Source organism: Panicum virgatum, chromosome 2N, assembly GCF_016808335.1.
Source record: "Panicum virgatum strain AP13 chromosome 2N, P.virgatum_v5, whole genome shotgun sequence".
NCBI lineage: Eukaryota > Viridiplantae > Streptophyta > Magnoliopsida > Poales > Poaceae > Panicum > Panicum virgatum.
In genome coordinates this window covers 24,102,822-24,125,996 of record NC_053146.1, presented here as the reverse complement: position 1 = coordinate 24,125,996, position 23,175 = coordinate 24,102,822, and the positions used below count along the sequence as shown (strand labels likewise).

At 47.6% G+C, this 23,175-nt stretch overlaps 2 protein-coding genes across 2 annotated transcripts; one reads left to right on the top strand and one right to left on the bottom strand.

Moving 5' to 3' along the window:
* Positions 1 to 13,617: 13,617 nt before the first annotated feature.
* Positions 13,618 to 23,130, bottom strand: LOC120660099 (exosome complex component RRP43-like). Its single transcript, XM_039938448.1, has 7 exons — positions 22,805 to 23,130; positions 22,653 to 22,722; positions 22,462 to 22,567; positions 21,755 to 21,821; positions 15,535 to 15,610; positions 14,251 to 14,540; positions 13,618 to 13,933 (listed from the first exon to the last, which is right to left on the bottom strand). Exons 1-7 carry the CDS (start codon positions 23,027 to 23,029, stop codon positions 13,841 to 13,843), a joined length of 927 nt encoding a protein of 308 aa, XP_039794382.1. The 5' UTR covers positions 23,030 to 23,130; the 3' UTR covers positions 13,618 to 13,840.
* LOC120660098 lies at positions 17,797 to 20,732 on the top strand. The gene is made up of 4 exons (XM_039938447.1): positions 17,797 to 18,698; positions 18,785 to 19,862; positions 19,974 to 20,327; positions 20,407 to 20,732. Exons 1-4 carry the CDS (start codon positions 18,155 to 18,157, stop codon positions 20,669 to 20,671), a joined length of 2,241 nt encoding a protein of 746 aa, XP_039794381.1. The 5' UTR covers positions 17,797 to 18,154; the 3' UTR covers positions 20,672 to 20,732.
* Positions 23,131 to 23,175: the final 45 nt, after the last annotated feature.

Genomic DNA, 23,175 nt, shown 5'->3' with positions numbered 1-23,175 from the left:
AATTACCATTAACCCAGTTACATAGTAATTAATCAAGTTTAGTCAAGATACTACTGAGAACCAAAACCAAAACCAAGCCACCAAGGTAAACCCCGAGAAGCACCTCCCTCGTCGGAAGGAGATAACTTCACTAATCAAAAGGAGGATCTGGGCCGCTCATAACCGTGAGCACGGCTAGTATACCAGTTTTACACTCTGCAGAGGTTGCACATCTTTACCCACAAGTCGTGAGCTACGCCAGTTGTTCATCACACTTCCTTAGGTGAGATGGCCAGCGACTCACTACGAGGCCTTTAGAAAGAATCTCGTTGGTAAGGCGTAACCGCGAGAGTTAGGTCGGCGACGATGGGGCCCACCTCCGGGGGTACAAGCACAGGAGCGCAATCCAAGCACAGACCAAGCCGGAGGAGCAGGGACCATTGAAGCTTACTACTCTTGCCCCGCAGGTAAGTTACTCCAAACCAAAAAGATCTAATTATTACGCCAAGTCTATCCCATTCTAGCCTTGTGGTAGCGCTGTTGTCCCAGGTTGTCGCTCTATGAACCGGTCCTTATGGAGAGTGGCCAACCAAGCACTAAGCACCGTGCTGGCCCCCTAAACCATGTTTCTAAAAAAAACATCTTTTAATGAGAAGTGAGCCACTCAAGCCACACAGAGTGCCACTCTCAGAATTAAGTTCAAGTAAAACATTAATCAATTTAAATTAAAAGGACCAGAGTGTGTTATAGCGCAGCAACCTAGCACAACTAACCAAAATGCAACCCAAAGGTATATATAAAGGATATAAAGTGGCTAGGAATGTCCTTACAGGCATACAGTATTAAAATGCAGTATGAAAATGTATTTAAAGGTGATAGGTTGTTCATGTTATACTTGCCTTCCTCGTACTGCTCTGGCTGCTGCTCAAAGTGCTCGGAAGACGGCTGCTCCGGGTACTGGTACTGGGGCTCCTCAGGTAGCTCAGCGTCTACTCACGAACACATGGCCAAAACAAAGCATGAAATAAGCATACAAGCAAACACTAACAAAAAGCTAAGAAACAGTACATCAATACATAAAAACAGCACAATAAACTAGTCTAAAACTATTCTACGCGTTACAACGATCGCGTGGACATAAAGAACGCTAAAAACGGAGCTAAAACGCATAAACTAGGCCTAAAACAAGTTCTAGGGGCTTATTTATAAGAAAACTGAAGTTCCAGGGACTTTTCTGCTAAAACCGAGGGCTAAAACGCAATTAAACCTTAGTTTCGGGGCTAACGCGCAAAACCGGCGGCCTTGGACGGCGGGTTTGATTTCTAGAAAGCTCAGGGGGGTTCTGTGCAAAGTTTTGGGCCGATCTGTAAATATATTTGAACTAGCAAGGAGCGCGGGTTGATTCGAGAAAAACTCAGGGGCTCTTTAGAAAGAAAACCAGGCCGAACCGGTATCTAAAGATGTCAGCCGTCAGATCTGGATCTTGTGGCTCGGATCAAAGAGGTAACCTGTTCTAATCCTAAGCGTCCAAGGCAGATCGGGCGGCTGGGATTCAATTAGCGCGATGGGGTGACGGTGCTCGCCCGCCGGCGACAAATCCGCGGCGGCGCTTCACCAGGGCTCGACGGAGCTCGCTAATCCGGCTTCCAAGGGTCGATTCGGTCAGGATTTGGGGTCAGGGAGGGTATACGCGATGTGCGTTGCCCACCTGGGGGGTTATTTGGGCCCGGGGAGACTCAGAGCACTGAGTTCGGCGGTCATGGCGGATCTAGGCGGCGAGGCCTCACCGGCGAGTGGCGTCCTAGGGGCTAACGGGTCTACGGCCATCCATACTAGCGCAAAAAGACCAGGGAGGCGAGCTGGTGCTTACCGAGCCCTGGAAACGGGAGGAGCGCCGGTGTAGCGTGGTCGACGGCGGGGTTCAGGCGGCAGGGCGTGGCGGAGCTCGCGGGGCGTGGCGACGGGGTTGACGCAGGGCTTGGGGTAGAGGCAGCGGGCTCGGGGGAGTTCGTGGCCTCCGAGCAGAGTTCTCCCGGCGGCTTGCCGTGGTTGGGGCGTCGGGGAGCGCCGGGAACGCGGCGGCGGGGCTCCTGCTCTGACTCCGGGGTGCGGCGGCGCGACTCCGAGCGGCTGCGAGGGTTGGGGAGGCGGCGTGAGGGAAAGAGAGGCGCAGGGATGCGGGCCAATTAAAGGGGGGGGGCCGGCGGGGATCTTGGAGGTGCGCGCCCGACGTGATCCCGGCGGGGATTGCGGCGCGGTCGTTGCAGCGCGGGGGAAAACGGGGAAGGCGGAGCTGACGGGTGGGGCCACGGCGTCAGCGGCTCACGGCGACGCGAGCGACGCGCAGGCGCGAGCGGGGTGCCGCTGGCGGGTGGGACCGGCAGGTCGGGCGGGCGACGCGCGCGCGGCGCTGCGCGGGGCGAGTGCGGGGGGGGGGGGGGGCGCTGGCAGGCGGGGCCCTGGCCGAGCTGGGCCGGAGCGCTGCGCGGGATGGGCCGGGGTGGAGCGGGGCCAAGCGGCGCTGGGCTGGGCGCGGGGTCTGCGGGATTTTGGGCCGGGGGAGTGGCACCGCTGGGCTTCGGCGCGCCACGGGCCGAGCGAACTGGGCCGCGGGGAGAGTGGGCCGGAGGAGAGGGTTGGACTGGGCCGAGTGGGAAGAGGGAGATGGGATGGGCCGCGGGCCAGGCTGGGTGTTGGGTTTTGGGTTTGTTTTCTATTTTCCTTCCTATTTCTATTTCTCTCCTTTCTAAATCTAATTCAAACATAGTTTGAATTCAAATTTGAATTTGAATTCAAACCACACTCAATTAAAATTATGCACCAGCATGAATGCAACAAAAATTTAAACCTATGATGGATTTTAATTATTTATTGATCAAAAATTAGATTTAAATGCCAACTAAACACAATAAACCTTAGAAAATTTAACTAAAGCCAATTAATTTATTAATAAATACAGAAATTTAAAGTTAGGGTGTTACATACCCTACCCCCTTAAAGAAATCTCGTCCCCGAGATTTAGCTGGGCTGGCTAGCAAAGAGATCTGGATATGTCTTCTTCAACTCATCTTCTCGCTCCCATGTAGCCTCAGCTTCACTGTGGTGACTCCACTGAACTCTGCACATCTTGATGCGCTTGTTCCGAGTAACCCTCTCTGATGTTTCCAGAATCTTCACCGGATGCTCAGTATAAGTCAGATCCTCCTGGACATCGACTCCATCCAGGGGTGCCTGCTCCTCGGGTACTCGCAAACACCTCTTCAGCTGAGATATATGGAAGACATCATGAACTCCTGAGAGGCTGAGAGGTAACTCCAGGCGATAAGCAACTTCGCCTTTCCGCTCTAACACCTTGAATGGCCCCACATACCGAGGTGCTAACTTCCCTTTGACATTAAATCTGCGGATCCCTCTCATCGGAGACACCTTCAGGTACACATAATCACCGACACTGAAAGTCAGGTCTCTCCGTTTGCCATCTGCATAGCTCTTCTGTCTGCTCTGTGCAATCCTCAGATTTTCTCGCACAGCCTGAACCATCTGCTCTGCATCATCTATGATCTCAGGGCCAAAGAGCTGCTTCTCACCGATCTGATCCCAATAGAGAGGAGTCCTGCACTTTCTGCCATACAATGCCTCAAAGGGAGACTTCTTCAGACTGGCCTGATAGCTGTTGTTATATGAGAACTCAGCAAATGACAGGCACTTATCCCAACTAGTACCATACTGAATGGCACAAGCTCTCAGCATATCCTCCAACACTTGGTTGGTTCTCTCTGTCTGCCCATCTGTCTGAGGGTGATAAGCGGTACTACAACGCAGCTTCGTATCCAACGAATCATGGAGCTGCTCCCAGAACCGAGAAGTGAACTGAGACCCTCTGTCAGATATAATCTTCTTCGGCACACCATGCAAGCAGACAATCCGAGAGATGTACAACTCTGCAAGTCTAGCACCGGAGTAAGTAGTGTTCACTGGAATGAAGTGAGCAACCTTCGTCAGACGATCCACTACTACCCAAATAGAGTTGTACCCTTTCTGAGTACGAGGCAATCCAACAATGAAGTCCATAGTGATTTCTTCCCATTTCCACTCTGGAATCTTCAAAGGCTGCAATAGACCTGCTGGCCTCTGATGCTCAGCCTTGACACGCTGACAGGTGTCACAAATAGCCACGTACTCTGCCACTGAACGCTTCATCCCATACCACCAGAAACGTTCCTTCAGATCATAATACATCTTCGTGCTGCCCGGATGAATAGAGTAAGCTGTATCATGGGCCTCACTCAGAATCAACTTCCGGAGATCCTTTACATCTGGAACACAGATCCGGTTCTTGTACCACAAGGTACCCTGATCATCCTCTCTGAAATGAGGAGCCTTGCCCTTCTTGAGCAACTCACGAATCTCCTGCAGCTTCTCATCATCTTTCTGATGCTGCCTGATCTCTGACTCTAGAGTCGGTACTGCCTCGAATGCTGCACTCGAAGTATGATGCAAGAAGCCCAAACTCAGCTGCTCGAACTCCTCGCATAACTCTGGAGGCATCTGGAAAGCCACGGCCATGTTGACATAACTTCTTCTGCTCAGAGCATCTGCTACAACATTGGCCTTGCCCGGATGATAGTGAATCTCCAGATCATAATCCTTGACCAACTCTAGCCATCTTCTCTGCCGCATGTTCAGCTCATTTTGCGTGAAAATGTACTTGAGGCTCTTGTGATCAGTGTAGATATCACACCGCTGCCCATACAAGTAATGCCTCCAAATCTTCAGAGCATGCACAACTGCGGCTAACTCAAGATCATGAGTAGGATAGTTCAGCTCATGCCGGCGTAGCTGCCGTGAAGCATAAGCAATCACTCTGCCCTCCTGCATCAGAACACACCCAAGACCATCCTTCGAAGCATCACAATATACCGTGAACCTCTTCGTCTGGTCTGGCAGAGTCAGGACTGGCGCCGTAGTCAACCTTTTCTTCAGCTCATCAAAGGCCATCTGACGCTCATCTGTCCATACAAAAGCCACATTCTTCTCTAGCAAGGAAGTCAAAGGCTTCGCGATCTTGGAGAAATTCTCGATGAACCTCCGATAATATCCTGCTAAGCCCAAGAAAGACCTGACTTCCTTCACTGTCTGCGGTGTCTCCCACTCGAGCACATCCTTCACCTTGCTCGGATCAACAGCAATGCCTCCCTGAGAGATAACATGACCGAGGAATGGCACCTCGTCAATCCAGAACTCGCACTTGCTGAACTTGGCATACAGCTGATGCTCTCTCAATCTCTGCAACACGAGCCTCAAATGCTCCTCATGCTCTTCTTCTGTCTTGGAGAAGATCAGAATATCATCAATGAAAATCACCACGAAGACATCCAGATAATCCATGAAGACCATGTTCATCAGATGCATGAAGAAAGCCGGGGCATTAGTCAAGCCGAAGGACATGACTGTATACTCATATAGCCCGTACTTGCAGGTGAATGCCGTCTTCGGAATATCCCCAGGACGGATCCTTAGCTGAAAATATCCCGAACGAAGATCAATCTTCGAGAATATACGAGCACCTCGAAGCAGATCGAAGAGATCCTCAATACGGGGCAGTGGATGCTTGTTCTTGATGGTGACTGCATTCAGCTCCCGATAATCCACACACATCCTCTTCGAGCCATCCTTCTTATCTACCAGCAATAATGGAAAAGCCCAAGGAGAGAAGCTGCGACGGATATAGCCCTTGGCTAGCAACTCATCAATAGTCTTCTTAACTTCCTCATGCTCTATAGGTGCCATACGGTAGGGCCTCTTTGCAATAGGGGCTGTGCCAGGCAAGAGATCAATACAAAACTCAATGGCGCGTTCAGGCGGCATACCTGGCAGATCATCCGGAAAGACATCCGGGAATTCAGACACCACGCGAATTCCGTCCGTGGGTCTAGCCTCCATATGGTGAAGAAATCCAGAAGGCTCTACTGCACTGATAACCACCTCTTGGCCACTGGAAGCTGATAACAAGACTGTCCTCTGAGCACAATATATCCGAACTCCCCATTTGGCCAGAGTCTCCATTCCCAGAATGACATCAATGCCCTTGGTGTCTAGCACCATCAGATCAGTACAGAACTCTACTCCCCTCAAAGAAACACTGACTCTCGGGCAGTAAGTGTGAGACCTCAACTGTCCACCCGGTGAAGATACTAACAGGCACCTCTTTAATGTGCTAGTATGAATACCATGATGCTCGACAAAAGACTGAGTAATGAAGGAATGCGTAGCACCAGTATCAAAAAGCACTGTAGCTGGATATGAATTAACCATGAACGTACCAATAACCACGTTGGGAGCCTCGGCCGCTGACTCGGCCGTCACGTGGTTCACCCTGCCCTGTGCTGGCGCCCTGGGCTGAGCTGGGCGCCCCTGCTGTCCCGCCTGCGCCTTCCGGGGGCAAGCGTTGGCGTAGTGCCCCGGCTGGCCGCAGTGAAAGCAGGTGCGAGGAGGTCCCTGAGCCTGCTGTCCGGTAGGAGCTGCCGGACGTGGAGCCTGCGGTGCCGGTGGAGCTGCACGAGCCGGAGGTGCCGGCAACCTCGGGCCCTGACCTGCCTGCTGCTGTCGAGGCGGGTACTGCTGCGGTGGCCTCTGCTGGTACTGCTGAGGAGGCCGGTACTGAGGCTGGTACTGCTGGGGCTGCTGGAGTCGTGGACGAGTGTTGCTGCCGGAAGCAACGGGGACAACCTTCCTCTTCTTGTCCTCCATCTCCAGGTGCTTACGCTCAGTGTTGAGCGCACTGTCAACCAGATGGTTGAAGTCGTCGAAGCGGAGGTTGAGCAGCGCGTACTGGAGGTAGTCCTCAAGACCCTCCATGAAGTGCTCCTGCTTCTTGCGGTCATCCGCAACCTCGGCAGGGGCGTAGCGAGCCAGCTGAAGAAAGCGATCACGATACTCCGTGACCGACATAGTCCCCTGAATTCACAAAGACAGATAGATATCGGAAAATTAACTCAGGATTCATAAGGATAGAACAAGGGGCATTAGCTCAAAAGAAAACGCTGAATGATTATTCTTAAGATTACCTGCTTCAGTGCAAGGAACTCCTTCTGCTTCATCTTCATAACGCCCGCGGGGACGTTGTGGCTGCGGAAACGCTCCCTGAACTGGAGCCAGGTGAGAGACTCGCGGTCATGAACTGGGTGGGACTCCCACCAGTCCAAAGCTGCCCCTCGCAGCTGTCCTGCTGCGTACAAGACACGCTCACGATCATCGCACTGGGCGATGTCCAGCTGACGCTCCACTGCACGGAGCCAGTCGTCGGCCTGAAGAGGGTCGGACGTGTGAGAGAACGTCGGCGGGTGACCCCTCAGGAACTCAGCACGCCTGTCGCGAGGCTGCGGCGGTGGAGGAGGCGGAGGCTGAGTGTGAGCGTGCTGAAGAGCCTGAACCGTGTTGTTCAGGGTAGCCATCATCTGCATCTGGAGCTGGAAGTACTGCTCCGGAGTCAAGGGCGGAGGCATCGGGATCCCAGTACCCTGGTTGTTCTGACCCTGCTGCTGGCCAGAACCTGAACCGGTGCTCCTGGTGTTCACCATCTGATTTGAACAAAAGATTTTACGAGTAAGGATATTGCTGGAATAAACTCAGATGGATATGATAACTCTTTGCGGAAAAAGACTCAGCCATGATAAAGTAGACAGGATAGAGTTGACTGTTTTACCCCCAACGATCTAACTCATTTTATTAATTAGTTAACTTTAACATCTGAGTGATTTTCTTTAAGCAAATTTAAACTACTAAGCTATGCAATCAGTCAAAAATCCAAATCAAACATGTAGCATAATAACAAGCAGACAATTTTCATGACTTAGCCGAGTTTAGCAATAGACTCGGCTAACACAACGCGTCGCAGAACGTGCTATCGGATTATTATAAAAAGGGTCACCTAACTAACTCATGGTGGTCAGATGACTGATTTAGGCCAAAATCTACGAAACTATTCTTCAGAGAGAGAAATCAAGGCAAGAAGGGTAAAAAGTCAAAGAAGTCAAGGGGTATAATAGTAAAATAATTTCAGCAGGCAAGGATTGAAGAGAAGAAGTCCTAAAACTCGACCAGTTCTATCTAGGCTTCGTCCTACAGTCGATACGGCTCTGATACCACTCTGTAACACCCGGTTTATAAAAGAACATAAACCGAGCAATCATATACGTGCCAGGATCAAGTCACACGTATATACAACAGAATGAACAGTATATCATAGCACATATCACGTAAAAAGACATAATAAAGCGAATACGAATGTTATTTATTACAATAATGACAAAATGTCTGATACAGCGGAAGCGAAGTACAAATTACGAATAAAGCTCTCTGAAGCTGAAGCAGGGCGCCACAGGGACGTCGACTGGGAGACGAAGCACCTAGAAGTCCTCGTAGTCCTGGTAGCGCTGGACGAACTCCCTCGTGTCGGCAGGAACTGAGCAGCAGTAGCGTAGCCAAGAGGAAAAAGTAGAGAAGAGGCAAGAGTGAGTACACAACTTGTACTCAACAAGTATAACACAAACTATGAGGCTCTAGGCTGGCTGACTCAACTGCATTAGCTTTTAAGTGTTGGCAAAATTTTATTAAAGCTATTTACTACGAGTTGATGAATTACCATTAACCCAGTTACATAGTAATTAATCAAGTTTAGTCAAGATACTACTGAGAACCAAAACCAAAACCAAGCCACCAAGGTAAACCCCGAGAAGCACCTCCCTCGTCGGAAGGAGATAACTTCACTAATCAAAAGGAGGATCTGGGCCGCTCATAACCGTGAGCACGGCTAGTATACCAGTTTTACACTCTGCAGAGGTTGCACATCTTTACCCACAAGTCGTGAGCTACGCCAGTTGTTCATCACACTTCCTTAGGTGAGATGGCCAGCGACTCACTACGAGGCCTTTAGAAAGAATCTCGTTGGTAAGGCGTAACCGCGAGAGTTAGGTCGGCGACGATGGGGCCCACCTCCGGGGGTACAAGCACAGGAGCGCAATCCAAGCACAGACCAAGCCGGAGGAGCAGGGACCATTGAAGCTTACTACTCTTGCCCCGCAGGTAAGTTACTCCAAACCAAAAAGATCTAATTATTACGCCAAGTCTATCCCATTCTAGCCTTGTGGTAGCGCTGTTGTCCCAGGTTGTCGCTCTATGAACCGGTCCTTATGGAGAGTGGCCAACCAAGCACTAAGCACCGTGCTGGCCCCCTAAACCATGTTTCTAAAAAAAACATCTTTTAATGAGAAGTGAGCCACTCAAGCCACACAGAGTGCCACTCTCAGAATTAAGTTCAAGTAAAACATTAATCAATTTAAATTAAAAGGACCAGAGTGTGTTATAGCGCAGCAACCTAGCACAACTAACCAAAATGCAACCCAAAGGTATATATAAAGGATATAAAGTGGCTAGGAATGTCCTTACAGGCATACAGTATTAAAATGCAGTATGAAAATGTATTTAAAGGTGATAGGTTGTTCATGTTATACTTGCCTTCCTCGTACTGCTCTGGCTGCTGCTCAAAGTGCTCGGAAGACGGCTGCTCCGGGTACTGGTACTGGGGCTCCTCAGGTAGCTCAGCGTCTACTCACGAACACATGGCCAAAACAAAGCATGAAATAAGCATACAAGCAAACACTAACAAAGAGCTAAGAAACAGTACATCAATACATAAAAACAGCACAATAAACTAGTCTAAAACTATTCTACGCGTTACAACGATCGCGTGGACATAAAGAACGCTAAAAACGGAGCTAAAACGCATAAACTAGGCCTAAAACAAGTTCTAGGGGCTTATTTATAAGAAAACTGAAGTTCCAGGGACTTTTCTGCTAAAACCGAGGGCTAAAACGCAATTAAACCTTAGTTTCGGGGCTAACGCGCAAAACCGGCGGCCTTGGACGGCGGGTTTGATTTCTAGAAAGCTCAGGGGGGTTCTGTGCAAAGTTTTGGGCCGATCTGTAAATATATTTGAACTAGCAAGGAGCGCGGGTTGATTCGAGAAAAACTCAGGGGCTCTTTAGAAAGAAAACCAGGCCGAACCGGTATCTAAAGATGTCAGCCGTCAGATCTGGATCTTGTGGCTCGGATCAAAGAGGTAACCTGTTCTAATCCTAAGCGTCCAAGGCAGATCGGGCGGCTGGGATTCAATTAGCGCGATGGGGTGACGGTGCTCGCCCGCCGGCGACAAATCCGCGGCGGCGCTTCACCAGGGCTCGACGGAGCTCGCTAATCCGGCTTCCAAGGGTCGATTCGGTCAGGATTTGGGGTCAGGGAGGGTATACGCGATGTGCGTTGCCCACCTGGGGGGTTATTTGGGCCCGGGGAGACTCAGAGCACTGAGTTCGGCGGTCATGGCGGATCTAGGCGGCGAGGCCTCACCGGCGAGTGGCGTCCTAGGGGCTAACGGGTCTACGGCCATCCATACTAGCGCAAAAAGACCAGGGAGGCGAGCTGGTGCTTACCGAGCCCTGGAAACGGGAGGAGCGCCGGTGTAGCGTGGTCGACGGCGGGGTTCAGGCGGCAGGGCGTGGCGGAGCTCGCGGGGCGTGGCGACGGGGTTGACGCAGGGCTTGGGGTAGAGGCAGCGGGCTCGGGGGAGTTCGTGGCCTCCGAGCAGAGTTCTCCCGGCGGCTTGCCGTGGTTGGGGCGTCGGGGAGCGCCGGGAACGCGGCGGCGGGGCTCCTGCTCTGACTCCGGGGTGCGGCGGCGCGACTCCGAGCGGCTGCGAGGGTTGGGGAGGCGGCGTGAGGGAAAGAGAGGCGCAGGGATGCGGGCCAATTAAAGGGGGGGGGGCCGGCGGGGATCTTGGAGGTGCGCGCCCGACGTGATCCCGGCGGGGATTGCGGCGCGGTCGTTGCAGCGCGGGGGAAAACGGGGAAGGCGGAGCTGACGGGTGGGGCCACGGCGTCAGCGGCTCACGGCGACGCGAGCGACGCGCAGGCGCGAGCGGGGTGCCGCTGGCGGGTGGGACCGGCAGGTCGGGCGGGCGACGCGCGCGCGGCGCTGCGCGGGGCGAGTGCGGGGGGGGCGCTGGCAGGCGGGGCCCTGGCCGAGCTGGGCCGGAGCGCTGCGCGGGATGGGCCGGGGTGGAGCGGGGCCAAGCGGCGCTGGGCTGGGCGCGGGGTCTGCGGGATTTTGGGCCGGGGGAGTGGCACCGCTGGGCTTCGGCGCGCCACGGGCCGAGCGAACTGGGCCGCGGGGAGAGTGGGCCGGAGGAGAGGGTTGGACTGGGCCGAGTGGGAAGAGGGAGATGGGATGGGCCGCGGGCCAGGCTGGGTGTTGGGTTTTGGGTTTGTTTTCTATTTTCCTTCCTATTTCTATTTCTCTCCTTTCTAAATCTAATTCAAACATAGTTTGAATTCAAATTTGAATTTGAATTCAAACCACACTCAATTAAAATTATGCACCAGCATGAATGCAACAAAAATTTAAACCTATGATGGATTTTAATTATTTATTGATCAAAAATTAGATTTAAATGCCAACTAAACACAATAAACCTTAGAAAATTTAACTAAAGCCAATTAATTTATTAATAAATACAGAAATTTAAAGTTAGGGTGTTACACCGCCGCCCCTCCCTCTCTCTCGGCCGCCGCCCTTGCCGTGCGTGCGGTGCTAGCACACCGACGCCCGGCGTTTCATCCCCGTACGTGTGGACTCCGTGGAGGCGCTGCTGCGACTGCTGCGCTGATCGGCTGCTGGGATCAAGTACGAGGAGCTCGGTTCGTGGGACGTGATCGACTACTTCCTCTACATCGATGCGCGACTTCTTCCGCTGCGCTGCGCGTCTAGTGGTAACGATCTATGATCTTCTACTCGCAAGTATCTTGAGTTTATGCGGTAGTGATGCTAGCGTAGCTTACCCGTTTCCCTACACCCACACCTTAGGCATGAGGGGTGGTAGTGCAGGCCTGGCGTCCAGTGGGGCGGAGCAGCCATGATAATTGGAAGGGGCAAAGTAGGCACGGCGGGTAGCTGGGCGGAGAGGGCGCGGTGGTCGAAGCTGGGGCGGAGTGGGTGCATGTGTTGCTGCGGCGCCACGGAGCCGAGCTTGCGGCGGCCGCAGGATTTTTTATATTATTTTTTGTTTTAAAAAAATAGGCATATCACTATCGACTTAAATCGAACGGGGTTGAAAACCGGAGGTGATATAGGTTTCTGTAGTAGTGAAGGGAAGCTGCAGCAATGAATCATGGGCTGTTCCAGTCGAACCATCACCATCGATCGGATCGTGGTTGGTTAGAGTTAAAATCAAATCGTGCATACGCGTTAACTCGCTGGTGCTGAATTAAATATTATAAGCTAGCCGTATAGCTGTTACCCTACTACCACTCACTTCAGATAAAATAATATAATATAGTACAAATGTGGTCACCGCTAGTTTGCTTGCTTCCATCCATATACATATATGAAGTTCAAACATGCAAATATTTAAACTCACACATAGCTACAATGAAGAACTTTTTTGCAACACCCATTCCGCGTGGAGGGGCCTAGGTGGCGCCCCAACCTGGCAGTGGCGGGTTCGGTGGCTACCCCACTGCGGGTCTCCGCTGTTGCCGGTTCTAGGGGACTTTTGGACCCTGTCTGTTATGGTGGAGGGTGACCGCTCTCCTACAACGGGGGCTGCCGTGAGGTGGCCATCCCTTGGTGCGTGGTGGCAGCTCAGGAAGGTTGGCGGCATGCTCTGGGGGATGGGGGCAAGGTGAAAGCTCTGCTTGCCTGTGAGCAGATGATGGCGACACCCTTAGATGCCGTTTACTTCCTTAGAGGCATCATTCTTCTTCCCTTCTCCCCTCCCGCTCCTGTGAACTTCCTGGGTGAAAACTCCGACCGTGTCGGTCGGGCGATGACGGCGACATATTTGTGTCGTTTCCCTCCTTGGAGGCATCATCTTGGAAGTTCACACTGGAGTGCAGTTGCGTGGTGGTGGTCATCGTTAACTCTTCATGGGATAAATTTTCTTTTAGGCCTGTCTTTGCTTTGAATTGCCATAGTCGCCTTGGTTGCTTGGATTTTTGTCTTCTGGCGGATGCTTTAGCGCCACGGTTGTGCTGTTTGGTGCTTGCTCTGGCGGATGCTTTGCCGCCCAGGATGTTGTCGTTGGGTGGATGCTTTGCCACCGTTCGTGGTACATGTGGATGCTTTGCCGCCACCGTTTGCTTGGGCGGATGCTTTGCCGCCATGTTGCTTCTTGGGTGGATACTTTGCTACCACTAGTTCGGCGGATGCTTTGATATAGTGGTCGCATTCTTCGAGCTTGCTCTCTCCAAGCAGCATTGGCGATGGTGTATCCCTTTTGTAAGTTATGGTGGTTGGGTTGGGTGTGTCCTTCCTTCCCCTAATGGCTTCATGCTGCTTATTCTTGTTGTGGTGGTGGTTGCGGCTTCTATCACTGCCAATGTGTGTTGGTTGTAGCTTTCTTCAATGTTTCTCTTTCTTTACAACATAACTTTTTTTTCCCAAGCAAGTTGGGGTAGGCTAGAGATGAAACCCGAAAGAATATCTCTTTCTTTAATCCTTTATATTCTTGTGTTGGCCAAGCTCTGTTTGGCCGCACCATGTTTGTCTGTAAACTGCTTTCACCCTAATGAAAGAAGTGCTAAGGCATGGTCGCTAAAAAAAAAGTGCATTGCAGACATGCTTATAAGATCAAGCAGCTTTTTCAAGTGCGGAATCCTATGCAGGGTACAAATCGTTACATACTTACTTGGGCTCGTCTAGCTAAACAGAAAGCTAAAACAACAGAACTGCTGTTACAACCAGGTCAACCGAGGCATCCAAAGAACCACCAAGAAATAACCGGCTAGACTAACTGAATCCATTTGCAGACTTATTCAGTTTGGTCAACTTCCATGACGTCAACAGAGTCTTTCAGAATCTCTCTTAACTTCCGCCTCCTTTCCTTAGCCAAGCTAATGCACTCCTGCATTAAGATATTGTATCAGCAGCAATTACCTTGTAATGCATATGCCATGTAGTGAATGTGATAATAGAAAAGGAAAAGGAGTCAACATTCACAAAACGAAACCAAATATTAACATACAATATTTTGCAAGGCATTGACCAGAGTTAATACATAGGGCAATATCTTCCTTATCACATAAAATATATGAAGTTTGTTCCCTGCTAATGACACATTGCTGCAATATTTTTCAGAAGCACTGCATTCTCCAAAGACCAAAACGTATAAATGGATTCTCATTATGATACATTCTAGGAAGAAAAGATCGGGTTAGTTACCTTAACAGCTGTCATGGAAGTCACTGCACCTCCAAGTTTTTGTACTGACACTATGCGGTCTGAAGAATCTATAACAACAGTCACATAAGTCTCTATTATCGATTCTTCTTCAGAAGTTGGGTCCACTAGAATACTATCCTTGTGAAGTGCACACGTAAGGGAAAATGGAATGTCGCCAAGTGTAAGCTTCCTCTTTTCTCTGTTTACCAATTCAAATTTGGTTTTCCCTTCATTGCCTCCAACAGTGAATACTCTACCATCATCACCAACAGAAACTAAAGGAATCTCCACTGCAAAAAAAAAATATCATAGAATTAGAAGTGATAAGTGATCGTGTGTGCATCCATGCCCCCTTGCATTATAGCGAACTCATCGTTCTTTCTTTTTAATACAAAGATACACCTCTCTCTTGCATATTCTCGAAAAAAAAGTAGTGATTATTAAGAAATCAAGATACCACAGAAGATAGTAGCACAAATCCAACAGGATCTCATCTAGCTCCCAAAGTGTGGTTCAGAGCATCAAGGATAGGAAGACTTGATCTAAGGAAACAACCTGATCTAATCCTATCACTCAGGCTGCTGTGATAAGATGTTCTAATCTTATCACTAAGGCTGCTGTTGCAAGGTTACTGTTTGTGTAAACAGTGGGCCGACTCAAGGGATGCCTGGTTCTGTTGCTCCCTCGCATGGGCTTTTTTTTTTCTCGAAAGCGCAGGAGAGCTACGCTTCATTATATTAAGAAGAAAGCCCTCGCATGGGCCCTAATGGCCTGCACATAACATTTGTGTATTTGATACTACAGTAGGCTGAGAAAATCAGCTCCTGAGGTTGGTTTCATGAGAAAGTTTCAAATGGAAAATACACAGCAGTAGTAATGTGAGTAATGTGAATACATACTTCATGATTGAAGTGACAGCAGCGGAGTATCAGGGTATTCTAGTATACTGATATTACATACTCCCTCTGTACTGAAATATAAGGCATTCCAACATTCTTGGAGAGTCAAATTTTTTCAAGTTTGACCAAATTTATACAATAAACTAATAACATTTATGATATCAAATATGTACAATTAGATTCTCCATTAAATATATTTTTATAATTATATGTTTGGTGCCATAAATTTTTATGATTCTCTCTAAAAATTTGGTCAAATTTGAAAAACTTTGACTCTCCAAGAATGTTGGAATGCCTTATATTTCAGGACAGAGGGAGTATTGTCCATAATGAGATAGTGGAAGGATATCATGTCCATACAGACGTTGAAAATAAAGGAACATACAATGTGTGAAGGAAGCCACTGCTGAAATCAGTGCAGCGTCGAACAGAGACCCATCAGCATTCAAACAATAGATATCCTGCAAATGTTCAACATCAAGAAAAGATCAAAACACAAAGCTCTTACGAAAACTTATTTAGGATCCAGAATATATAAACATGCTTCTAAGGAAAAATTAAAGCAGTGCCACTTCAGAACGTAATAATTTGGAAAATTTCAATCAAAGTTGGAAAGGCCACCCAAAACAGGGTTATCTAATCATTGGCCACTATTGAAGATTACTGACTGTTTTCCACACAAACACTACTGCTCCTCCGTTCTTTATCTTGGCTGCCCCACAGTCACCAGAAATGCGGAACGATGCCGCATTCCACGTCCCAGGTACGTTTGTTCCAGAACGCGGGTCGGGAACGATGAGGGTTGTCGCTGGTTCGCCACCTGGGAATGCAACCCAGCAACACAGGCGCAGGAACGATGTAGGCTGCTGGACGTCGATCTTGGTCCTGAGGTGCTGACCTCCGTTGCATCAGAATTCAGGATTCAGGAGCAAGGAGCACGCAAGGCATCAGCAGCAGTAGCAGAGCAGCAACAAGTGCAAGAAGCCATGCAAATGGGCGGAGGTGGACGTGCAAATGGGCTGATGTGCAAAGACCGCAGGCCTAATTGGCCTGTTGGGCTGGTGACGAATAAAATGAAAGGAAGGAACATGGGACACTTCTAGTAGAGAAAGCAAGCTGAATTTTCTAGTTGATTTTCTGCTTAGTCAACATATTATATGTAAATAACTACTTACTGTGTTTGCAAATAGAACGAGGATCATTCCCAAAAAAGTTGGTACACGTTCCACTTTTCGAACAAACATCCCAACAAAGTATAGCCCTCTCATTCCAGTTTTTTTTTTTAAAATAGCGTACTGCGTTCCTCGACCCCATCGTTCTAGGAACTTGGTGGCTATGGGCTGCCCTGTGCTGCTGCCAACCCAGCAAGCTCCGTCTCTAATAATTAGGCGCACTAGAAAGCCTAAAGTAAGAGTAATGTATGAAGCCTAAAGTAAACCTCAAGGTACTGGCAACAATGTTTCCAACACTGCTAGGCTAGGTGCTGTGGCTGTCTAGTGCTCTGACGTCACTTATGTGTGACTATGTGTTTGTACAACCATGTGTTCCATGACCATAGTTCGTTGGTCTCCACCTCTAATTTGTCCCACTTCATATTTCATACATGAATCAAGTCCTAAACTTCTTTAGGTGAAAAAAATGGATCGACAAAATGCCTTGGTGCTAGTTGAGGTGGTCTTCCTCTGCCTAGCACCTAGGCGCCACCTTTCAAAATAGACGCTGGCAACAACGCTTAACAATTACATCTGGAGCTCACTAGAGCAGTCAGTAAGTTTTTTCTTAAGTTTTAAAAGTGAGCTCACTAAAGATTTTCAAAAAGTGTTGGAGAATAAAGAACCATACTTTGGATTCACATTTCTGCTAGTTAGCTTCTTATAGTGGGATTTTTCAAGTGGTAAAATTTAAATTTTGAAGCATCATGGATCCAACTTAGCATAATTTTAATCTCATGTGCATTACCGTGAACATGATATGCATATGCAGTAGCACTCCTCAGGTCCTGGGTTTAACTCCCGATGGGAGCGAATTTCAGGTTGGGGTTAAAAAAACACCTCGTCTGCCTACACAACCAAAGCACATGGAAAATAGGTCCCAGCACGCATCCCGGCCCGCTCTCACATGGGTTACGGTACAGGCAACGGCACCCCTGTGTAAGGGTGGAGCAGGGGTTCGGGGGTTTTCTTGGCCTACATGAGAAGGTCTTCTCCTTAATCAATGCCCGGCGGACATCATACCCCCCACAGGTCATGTTTTTTTATATGCATATGCAGTGCAGGAGTCAAGAGTAAACATAGTATTTACTGCAATCATGTGAATCTACAAAAAAAGGTGCCTAAGGACTAGGTCATAAGAAGGAAATAGTAAAACTCAAAACCTATATTGTGGGGAGTTGGGGTAATGGGGTTTATTAAGGCCACATTTGGATGGGATTGTGAATTTTGAAAATCTAGATTTTGTATGGATTTTCAAAATCTGGATTCTGGATAAAATTTGAATTGTGATTTATGGATCTCTGAATTGCAATAACTAATATTTATGGATGTTTGATGCATACATCTTTTTTTATGTCCTTGCTAACATTTTATGTTGCATAGGGGTGAGCATGGGTAAAACGGCAATTTTATCATCCAGTAGTTGCTAACTACGATGCGCGGATACTTGCGAATGCCCACGTATCAGATACCGATACTCCTCCGACACTTACGGGATACCGATACTCCTCCGATACTTGTCGGACAAGTATCGGATATTTTAATAATATTTAAATAAATAAAATAATATCGATACTTTGTCGACACCTTTTCGATTCTTTCCCGACACCTCAAAACCCTAACCCCTCATTCACCATGTAAATACACCATCTATACACGTGAGACCCTCTCTCCACGCATCCCTTCATCGTTTTCCACGTAGCCGCCAATTGCACCATCGCCATCTCCCATCACCATCGCCCGACGCCCAGTCCGCCTCTCCCCGATCACCCTCCCCCTACTCCAATCTGATCAATGGCGAGTGAAATTGGTGCGTCAGATCCATCTGCATCCAGCACTGCTGTTGGTACTGCAGGTGCTGTTCCTTCGTCAGGCAACAATTCAGCTAGGGCAAGCCAAATCTTGGCTGCTGCTCGTGTTTTTCCTCCACACGACAATGAGATGAAGCCCTTGTGGAGGTATGTCGAGGTGCTGGAGAAGATTGGAAAGGGTCAGGGAGGTAATGCAAAGAGTAGATGCAGACTTTGTGATTTCATAATCAATGGGAGTTACTCAAGAGTGAAGGCACATCTCCTAAAGATTCCAGGTTATGGCGTGAGGTTCTGTCCACAGTCTTCAGATCAGGTTATTGCTCAACTTAATAATGAAATTGCTAAGGCTGAGGTAGTCGCTGCTAGAAAATTGCCTAGAGATATTCCATTGCCTACTGAGGAGGGTGTGTCGGGCACGAGCATAAGTGCAAGGAAGAGAAAGGGGGTTTCAGCTATTGAATCTAGCTTCAATTTAGAAACTCGTAGCCAGCTTGATGCTTTGATTGCAAGGATGTTCTACACAGCAGGTTAGCTAGCTTATTTCTCTTTCAATCAACTCTTAAGTCTTAATTAATCCATGCATGCTTACATTTTTATTTATTAAAATTTATAGGCCTGCCTTTCAATCTTGCAAGAAACCCATATTTCAGAAAGGCCTTCACCTTTGCTGCAAACCATGGCCTGGGAGGCTATGTCCCTCCAAGCTATAACAAGTTGAGGACAACTCTTCTGTTGCAAGAGAAGATGCATGTTGGGAGAATGCTGCAACCAGTAAAGTCAACATGGAGCTCTAAAGGTGTTAGTGTGGTATCTGATGGGTGGTCTGATGCTCAAAGACATCCTCTCTTAACTTTTTTGGCTGTGACAGAAGATGGGCCAATGTTTTTACGAGCAATCAACACTGAAGGAGAAGTCAAGAAAAAGGAGTACATTGCTGAGAAGATGCTAGCAGTAATTGATGAGGTTGGCCCACAAAATGTTGTGCAGGTGATCACTGATAATGCATCTAATTGCAGAGGTGCTGGGCTGATTGTTGAGCAAAAGCATCCCCATATTTTCTGGACCCCATGTGTCGTTCATACCTTGAACCTTGGGCTGAAAAACATTTGTGCTCCTAGGAACATTGATGATGAGAATTATGAAGAATTCAATTGGATAAGTGAGGTTTCTGGAGATGCTGCTGCGATTAAAAATTTCATCATGAGTCACTCCATGAGGTTGTCTATGTTCAATGATTTTAGTAAGTTGAAATTTCTAGCCATTGCTGACACGAGGTTTGCCTCTATTGTTGTGATGTTGAAGAGGCTTCGTGCTATCAAAGAATCTCTTGTGCTGATGGTGGTTACTGAAAAGTGGAATACATATAGGGATGATAATGTGGGTCAAGCACAATTTGTCAAAGAGAAGATTCTAAATGATGTGTGGTGGGATAAAGTAAACTATATTCTTGATTTCACTGAACCTATATACTCTATGATACGTGCAGCCGACACTGATAAACCATGCCTTCATTTGATATATGAGATGTGGGATACAATGATAGAGAAGGTGAAGAAAACAATTTATCGCCATGAAGGGAAAGAGCCGTATGAGGAATCTACCTTTTACTTCACTATTAATGAGATCTTAGTGAGTCGATGGGCAAAAAGCAACACCCCATTGCATTGCTTGGCACACTCCTTAAATCCCAAGTAATGTTCTATTCTATATATGTCTCTTATGTATTCTACTATTTATTTTTTAGTTGTTGTTTAGTTGTTGTTTAGTTCTTAAATTGTACCTTATATATGTTATTGGCACAGGTATTATAGTGAGGCATGGATTAATGAGATTCCAAATCGCCAAGCTCCTCATATGGATGAAGAGATTTCAGATATGAGAAACAAATGTTTCAGAAGGTTTTTTTCTGGTGATGAATTAAAAAAGATCAAGCAACAGTTTGCTGATTTCTCTTTGTATGGGAATGGATTTAATTCCTATGACTCAATTGAAGATAGAGCTCATCTGGAGGCAAAGCAGTGGTGGGGAATTCATGGTAACTCTACTCCTGAGTTGAAAAGGTTGGCATTCAGATTACTTGGGCAGCCAACATCCTCTTCTTGTGCTGAAAGAAATTGGAGTACCTATGGAATGATCCATAGTTCTATCAGAAACAGGTTCAATTATTTTCTTTCTTTTGCTCACTAATTAATTCAATCAAGCAACATGGGATTTAACTTAAATTAAATACTGTAGGCTGAATCCTGGACGTGCTGAAGATTTAGTTTTTGTACACCAGAACTTGCGTCTTCTTTCAAGGAAAACGGAAGAATATTACCAGGGTCCAACAGCAATGTGGGATATTGGAGGAGATACCTTTGAGTTTGACCTTGATGGTGGTGCTGATTTTCTTCAGCAAGCTCAACTCTCGCTGGATGAACCAGCCATAGAGAGTATGCTAGATGATATAGGGGCTCTCGATCTATCTGATACTGCAGGAGCTCCACCACATAACAATTAGATTTATCATTTGCATACTATTTTTATATTATCATACTATGAAATATGGTCGTTTTGAACTAGTCTGGAATATTTTTATATATATTATATATATATTCGCGTATCCCCGTATCAGTGTTTTTGGAAAAATGACGTATCGGAGTATCGACGTATCGCGTATCCGTATCCGTATCCAAGTATCCGGGTAACATAGGTTGCTAAAATCTACCCTTATCAAGCTTCTAGGATTTTAATAATCCTAAAATCTGGCTTCTGAAATCTTCACTAGAAACTAACCCATTTGGAAGCACTGCAGCTTCTAGATTCTGGAGTCTCAAAATCCAGCCTGATCCAAACAGGGCGTAAGTTATTTTAGGCTAAATATTATCTGTCCGCCAGAAGTTAACAAAAAGTATGCATAATTCCTGTCCAATCACCTAAGGCATAAAGTCCTACAGCTTAAGTGGCATAAATTTCAAAGGTGCTGCTGAAAACCATAGCTTGGATCCTTATCAAGTTGAGGGCACTCTTAGTAGTGTCAATTACAAAATTGGCACGTGAGGAAAGGAAGTTCAAAAAAGTTACTAAGATGATAGTACAAAGAAGTTTTATGAAGTAATGAGAAAATGCTGAGAGTTGAGGAAAGACATAACAAATGAAGGTGGGTTAACTTCTTAAAAAAAAGAAAATAATGACAGACTAAGGAAGAAGGGTAGCTTGAGGAAAGGCATCACAAGCATGAGTAAATTTTTCAAAACATCACAAATAATTACTCATTAGTATTCTAGCATTGATAGGATAGAATGTGCAAAAATCACAAGGATATTTTAGCCTGATTGTAAGGCTGTTTCTCAACTAGAATCATGCTATTCCAAGGTACCAGATCTTTTAAGGTACAGTAGTTTTGACTCAATGAAATACTCTGGGTGTTTGGATTGGCCCCCCTTCTCATATTATTCAACTTATATTATTCATCACAAGTACATAGTGGAGCCCTTGTAGTGAGGTAGTGACTAATTGAGATTTCATGTCAATGGCACAGCTCCTTTCAGTTCACACTATGAAGTTATCAATGAGAGAAGCATATATGTACATATATATTTACCAGGTATGCTAGCCAAGAAGCCTTCCCACTGATCAAACAGAGCTCCTTCAAATTCAACATTCCAGAACTGCATAAGAGGCACAAGCGAACAGAACAAAGTTACCTCTCTGCCAGACTGTGCGTTAGTTTGTTGAAGTGATACAGACAAGAGGTACGGACAAAATAGCCAAATCATGTGATGACAAGACCAAGTCGAACAGATTAAAGCCTACAATCAGAAAAATAAGTTTACATGCATGGCAGTGTATGATGCAAATCTTGCTATTCCCTCTATTCTTTTTTGTTTGAGATTTTTAACATCAGTCTCCAACATGTCACTTTCATTATTACCTTTTACGGCTATATTTATGTCTACTAATACGAAAAACAGAATATGTGTCGCTCTGTATTTAAAACAATCACATAACCCAATTCCTGCTCTTATTTTTATTAACAGGAAATGGTCCATGGTTAATAAACTGAAGTGGCAATGTTATGTTAGTTTATTACTACAAAAAGAATGACTAGGCCAAACCAGTTCTCTCTACTCTAAATCACAACTTCCATATCGGTTTGTGAAAAGTCAGGATTTTCAGGTAAAGATCAATCAAATGTGATCCTGATGAACTCTCCCTTTCTCTGGGAAGGATTCAATTCTGCATCTATCTATCTATTCATTCAATCAAAGAGCTGAAGTTATTGGAGCACCAAAATCAGACAATAAAAACCTCATGAGAACGTCCTCAAGGGCCTTGGAAATGACTGGTGCCACGTCAGCAGGCCGGCCTGGTCTGACCAACGGGGAGCAGATGGGTGGCATATGGAACTCAACAACTGCGCAAAATACAGATAAGTTAACCATGAAAAACAAGCAAAGGCAACAGAAGCAGCAGCTATCCATGGGACAGGGAGCACGAACCGACGGATCCTTCATCCGAGGATTCGGCCGGGGGTGACATCACCTCCAGCTTGACTGACGCGAGCATGGCCTGCACAGGCATTTCGTCAAGCAGTTGCGGAGCGCGCGAGGCCAGCACGAGGTGGGAAATAGGGGAGAGTGGGGAGCATTACGGTGTCGCCAAGGCGGACGAGAGCGGATCCATGCGCGGAGGAGACGGCGCCGAGGGCGACGGTGGTGGGGCGGGCCTCGGAGAGGCGGCGGGCATCGGGGCGGACGGACTCCCGGAGGTGGCGCTCCAGGAAGGCCAGCGGAAAGAGGCGGCGGTACGCCTCTACCTCCATCTCCCCGGCGAGCCCGCTGGCCGCGGCCGCCGCCGGTTCGGTCTTCTCCGCCATCTCACGGCTGTGGTTGTGGCAGCTGCTTAGTTTCTGGGAGAGGGGTTTGGGGTTTCGTGCTGAAGCGCGGCGACTTACTAGGGTTTATGTTTTTCTAAGGTGATACCCGCGCGTTGGTTTGGGATTTTTTAAACAAAATTTTAAGG

What these genes read in the sequence shown, in the direction of transcription:
- LOC120660098 (XM_039938447.1), top strand. Translation starts at nt 18,155, where the DNA reads ATGGCGAGTGAAATTGGTGCGTCAGATCCATCTGCATCCAGCACTGCT. An exon ending in AAGGATGTTCTACACAGCAG is followed by an intron (nt 18,699 to 18,784) that starts GTTAGCTAGCTT and finishes TAAAATTTATAG; the next exon opens with GCCTGCCTTTCAATCTTGCA. An exon ending in CATAGTTCTATCAGAAACAG is followed by an intron (nt 20,328 to 20,406) that starts GTTCAATTATTT and finishes TAAATACTGTAG; the next exon opens with GCTGAATCCTGGACGTGCTG.
- LOC120660099 (XM_039938448.1), bottom strand. Translation starts at nt 23,029, where the DNA reads ATGGCGGAGAAGACCGAACCGGCGGCGGCCGCGGCCAGCGGGCTCGCC. An exon ending in CTTCTTGGCTAGCATACCTG is followed by an intron (nt 15,611 to 21,754) that starts GTAAATATATAT and finishes GAACATTTGCAG; the next exon opens with GATATCTATTGTTTGAATGC. An exon ending in AGTGGCTTCCTTCACACATT is followed by an intron (nt 14,541 to 15,534) that starts GTATGTTCCTTT and finishes TTTTTTTTGCAG; the next exon opens with TGGAGATTCCTTTAGTTTCT.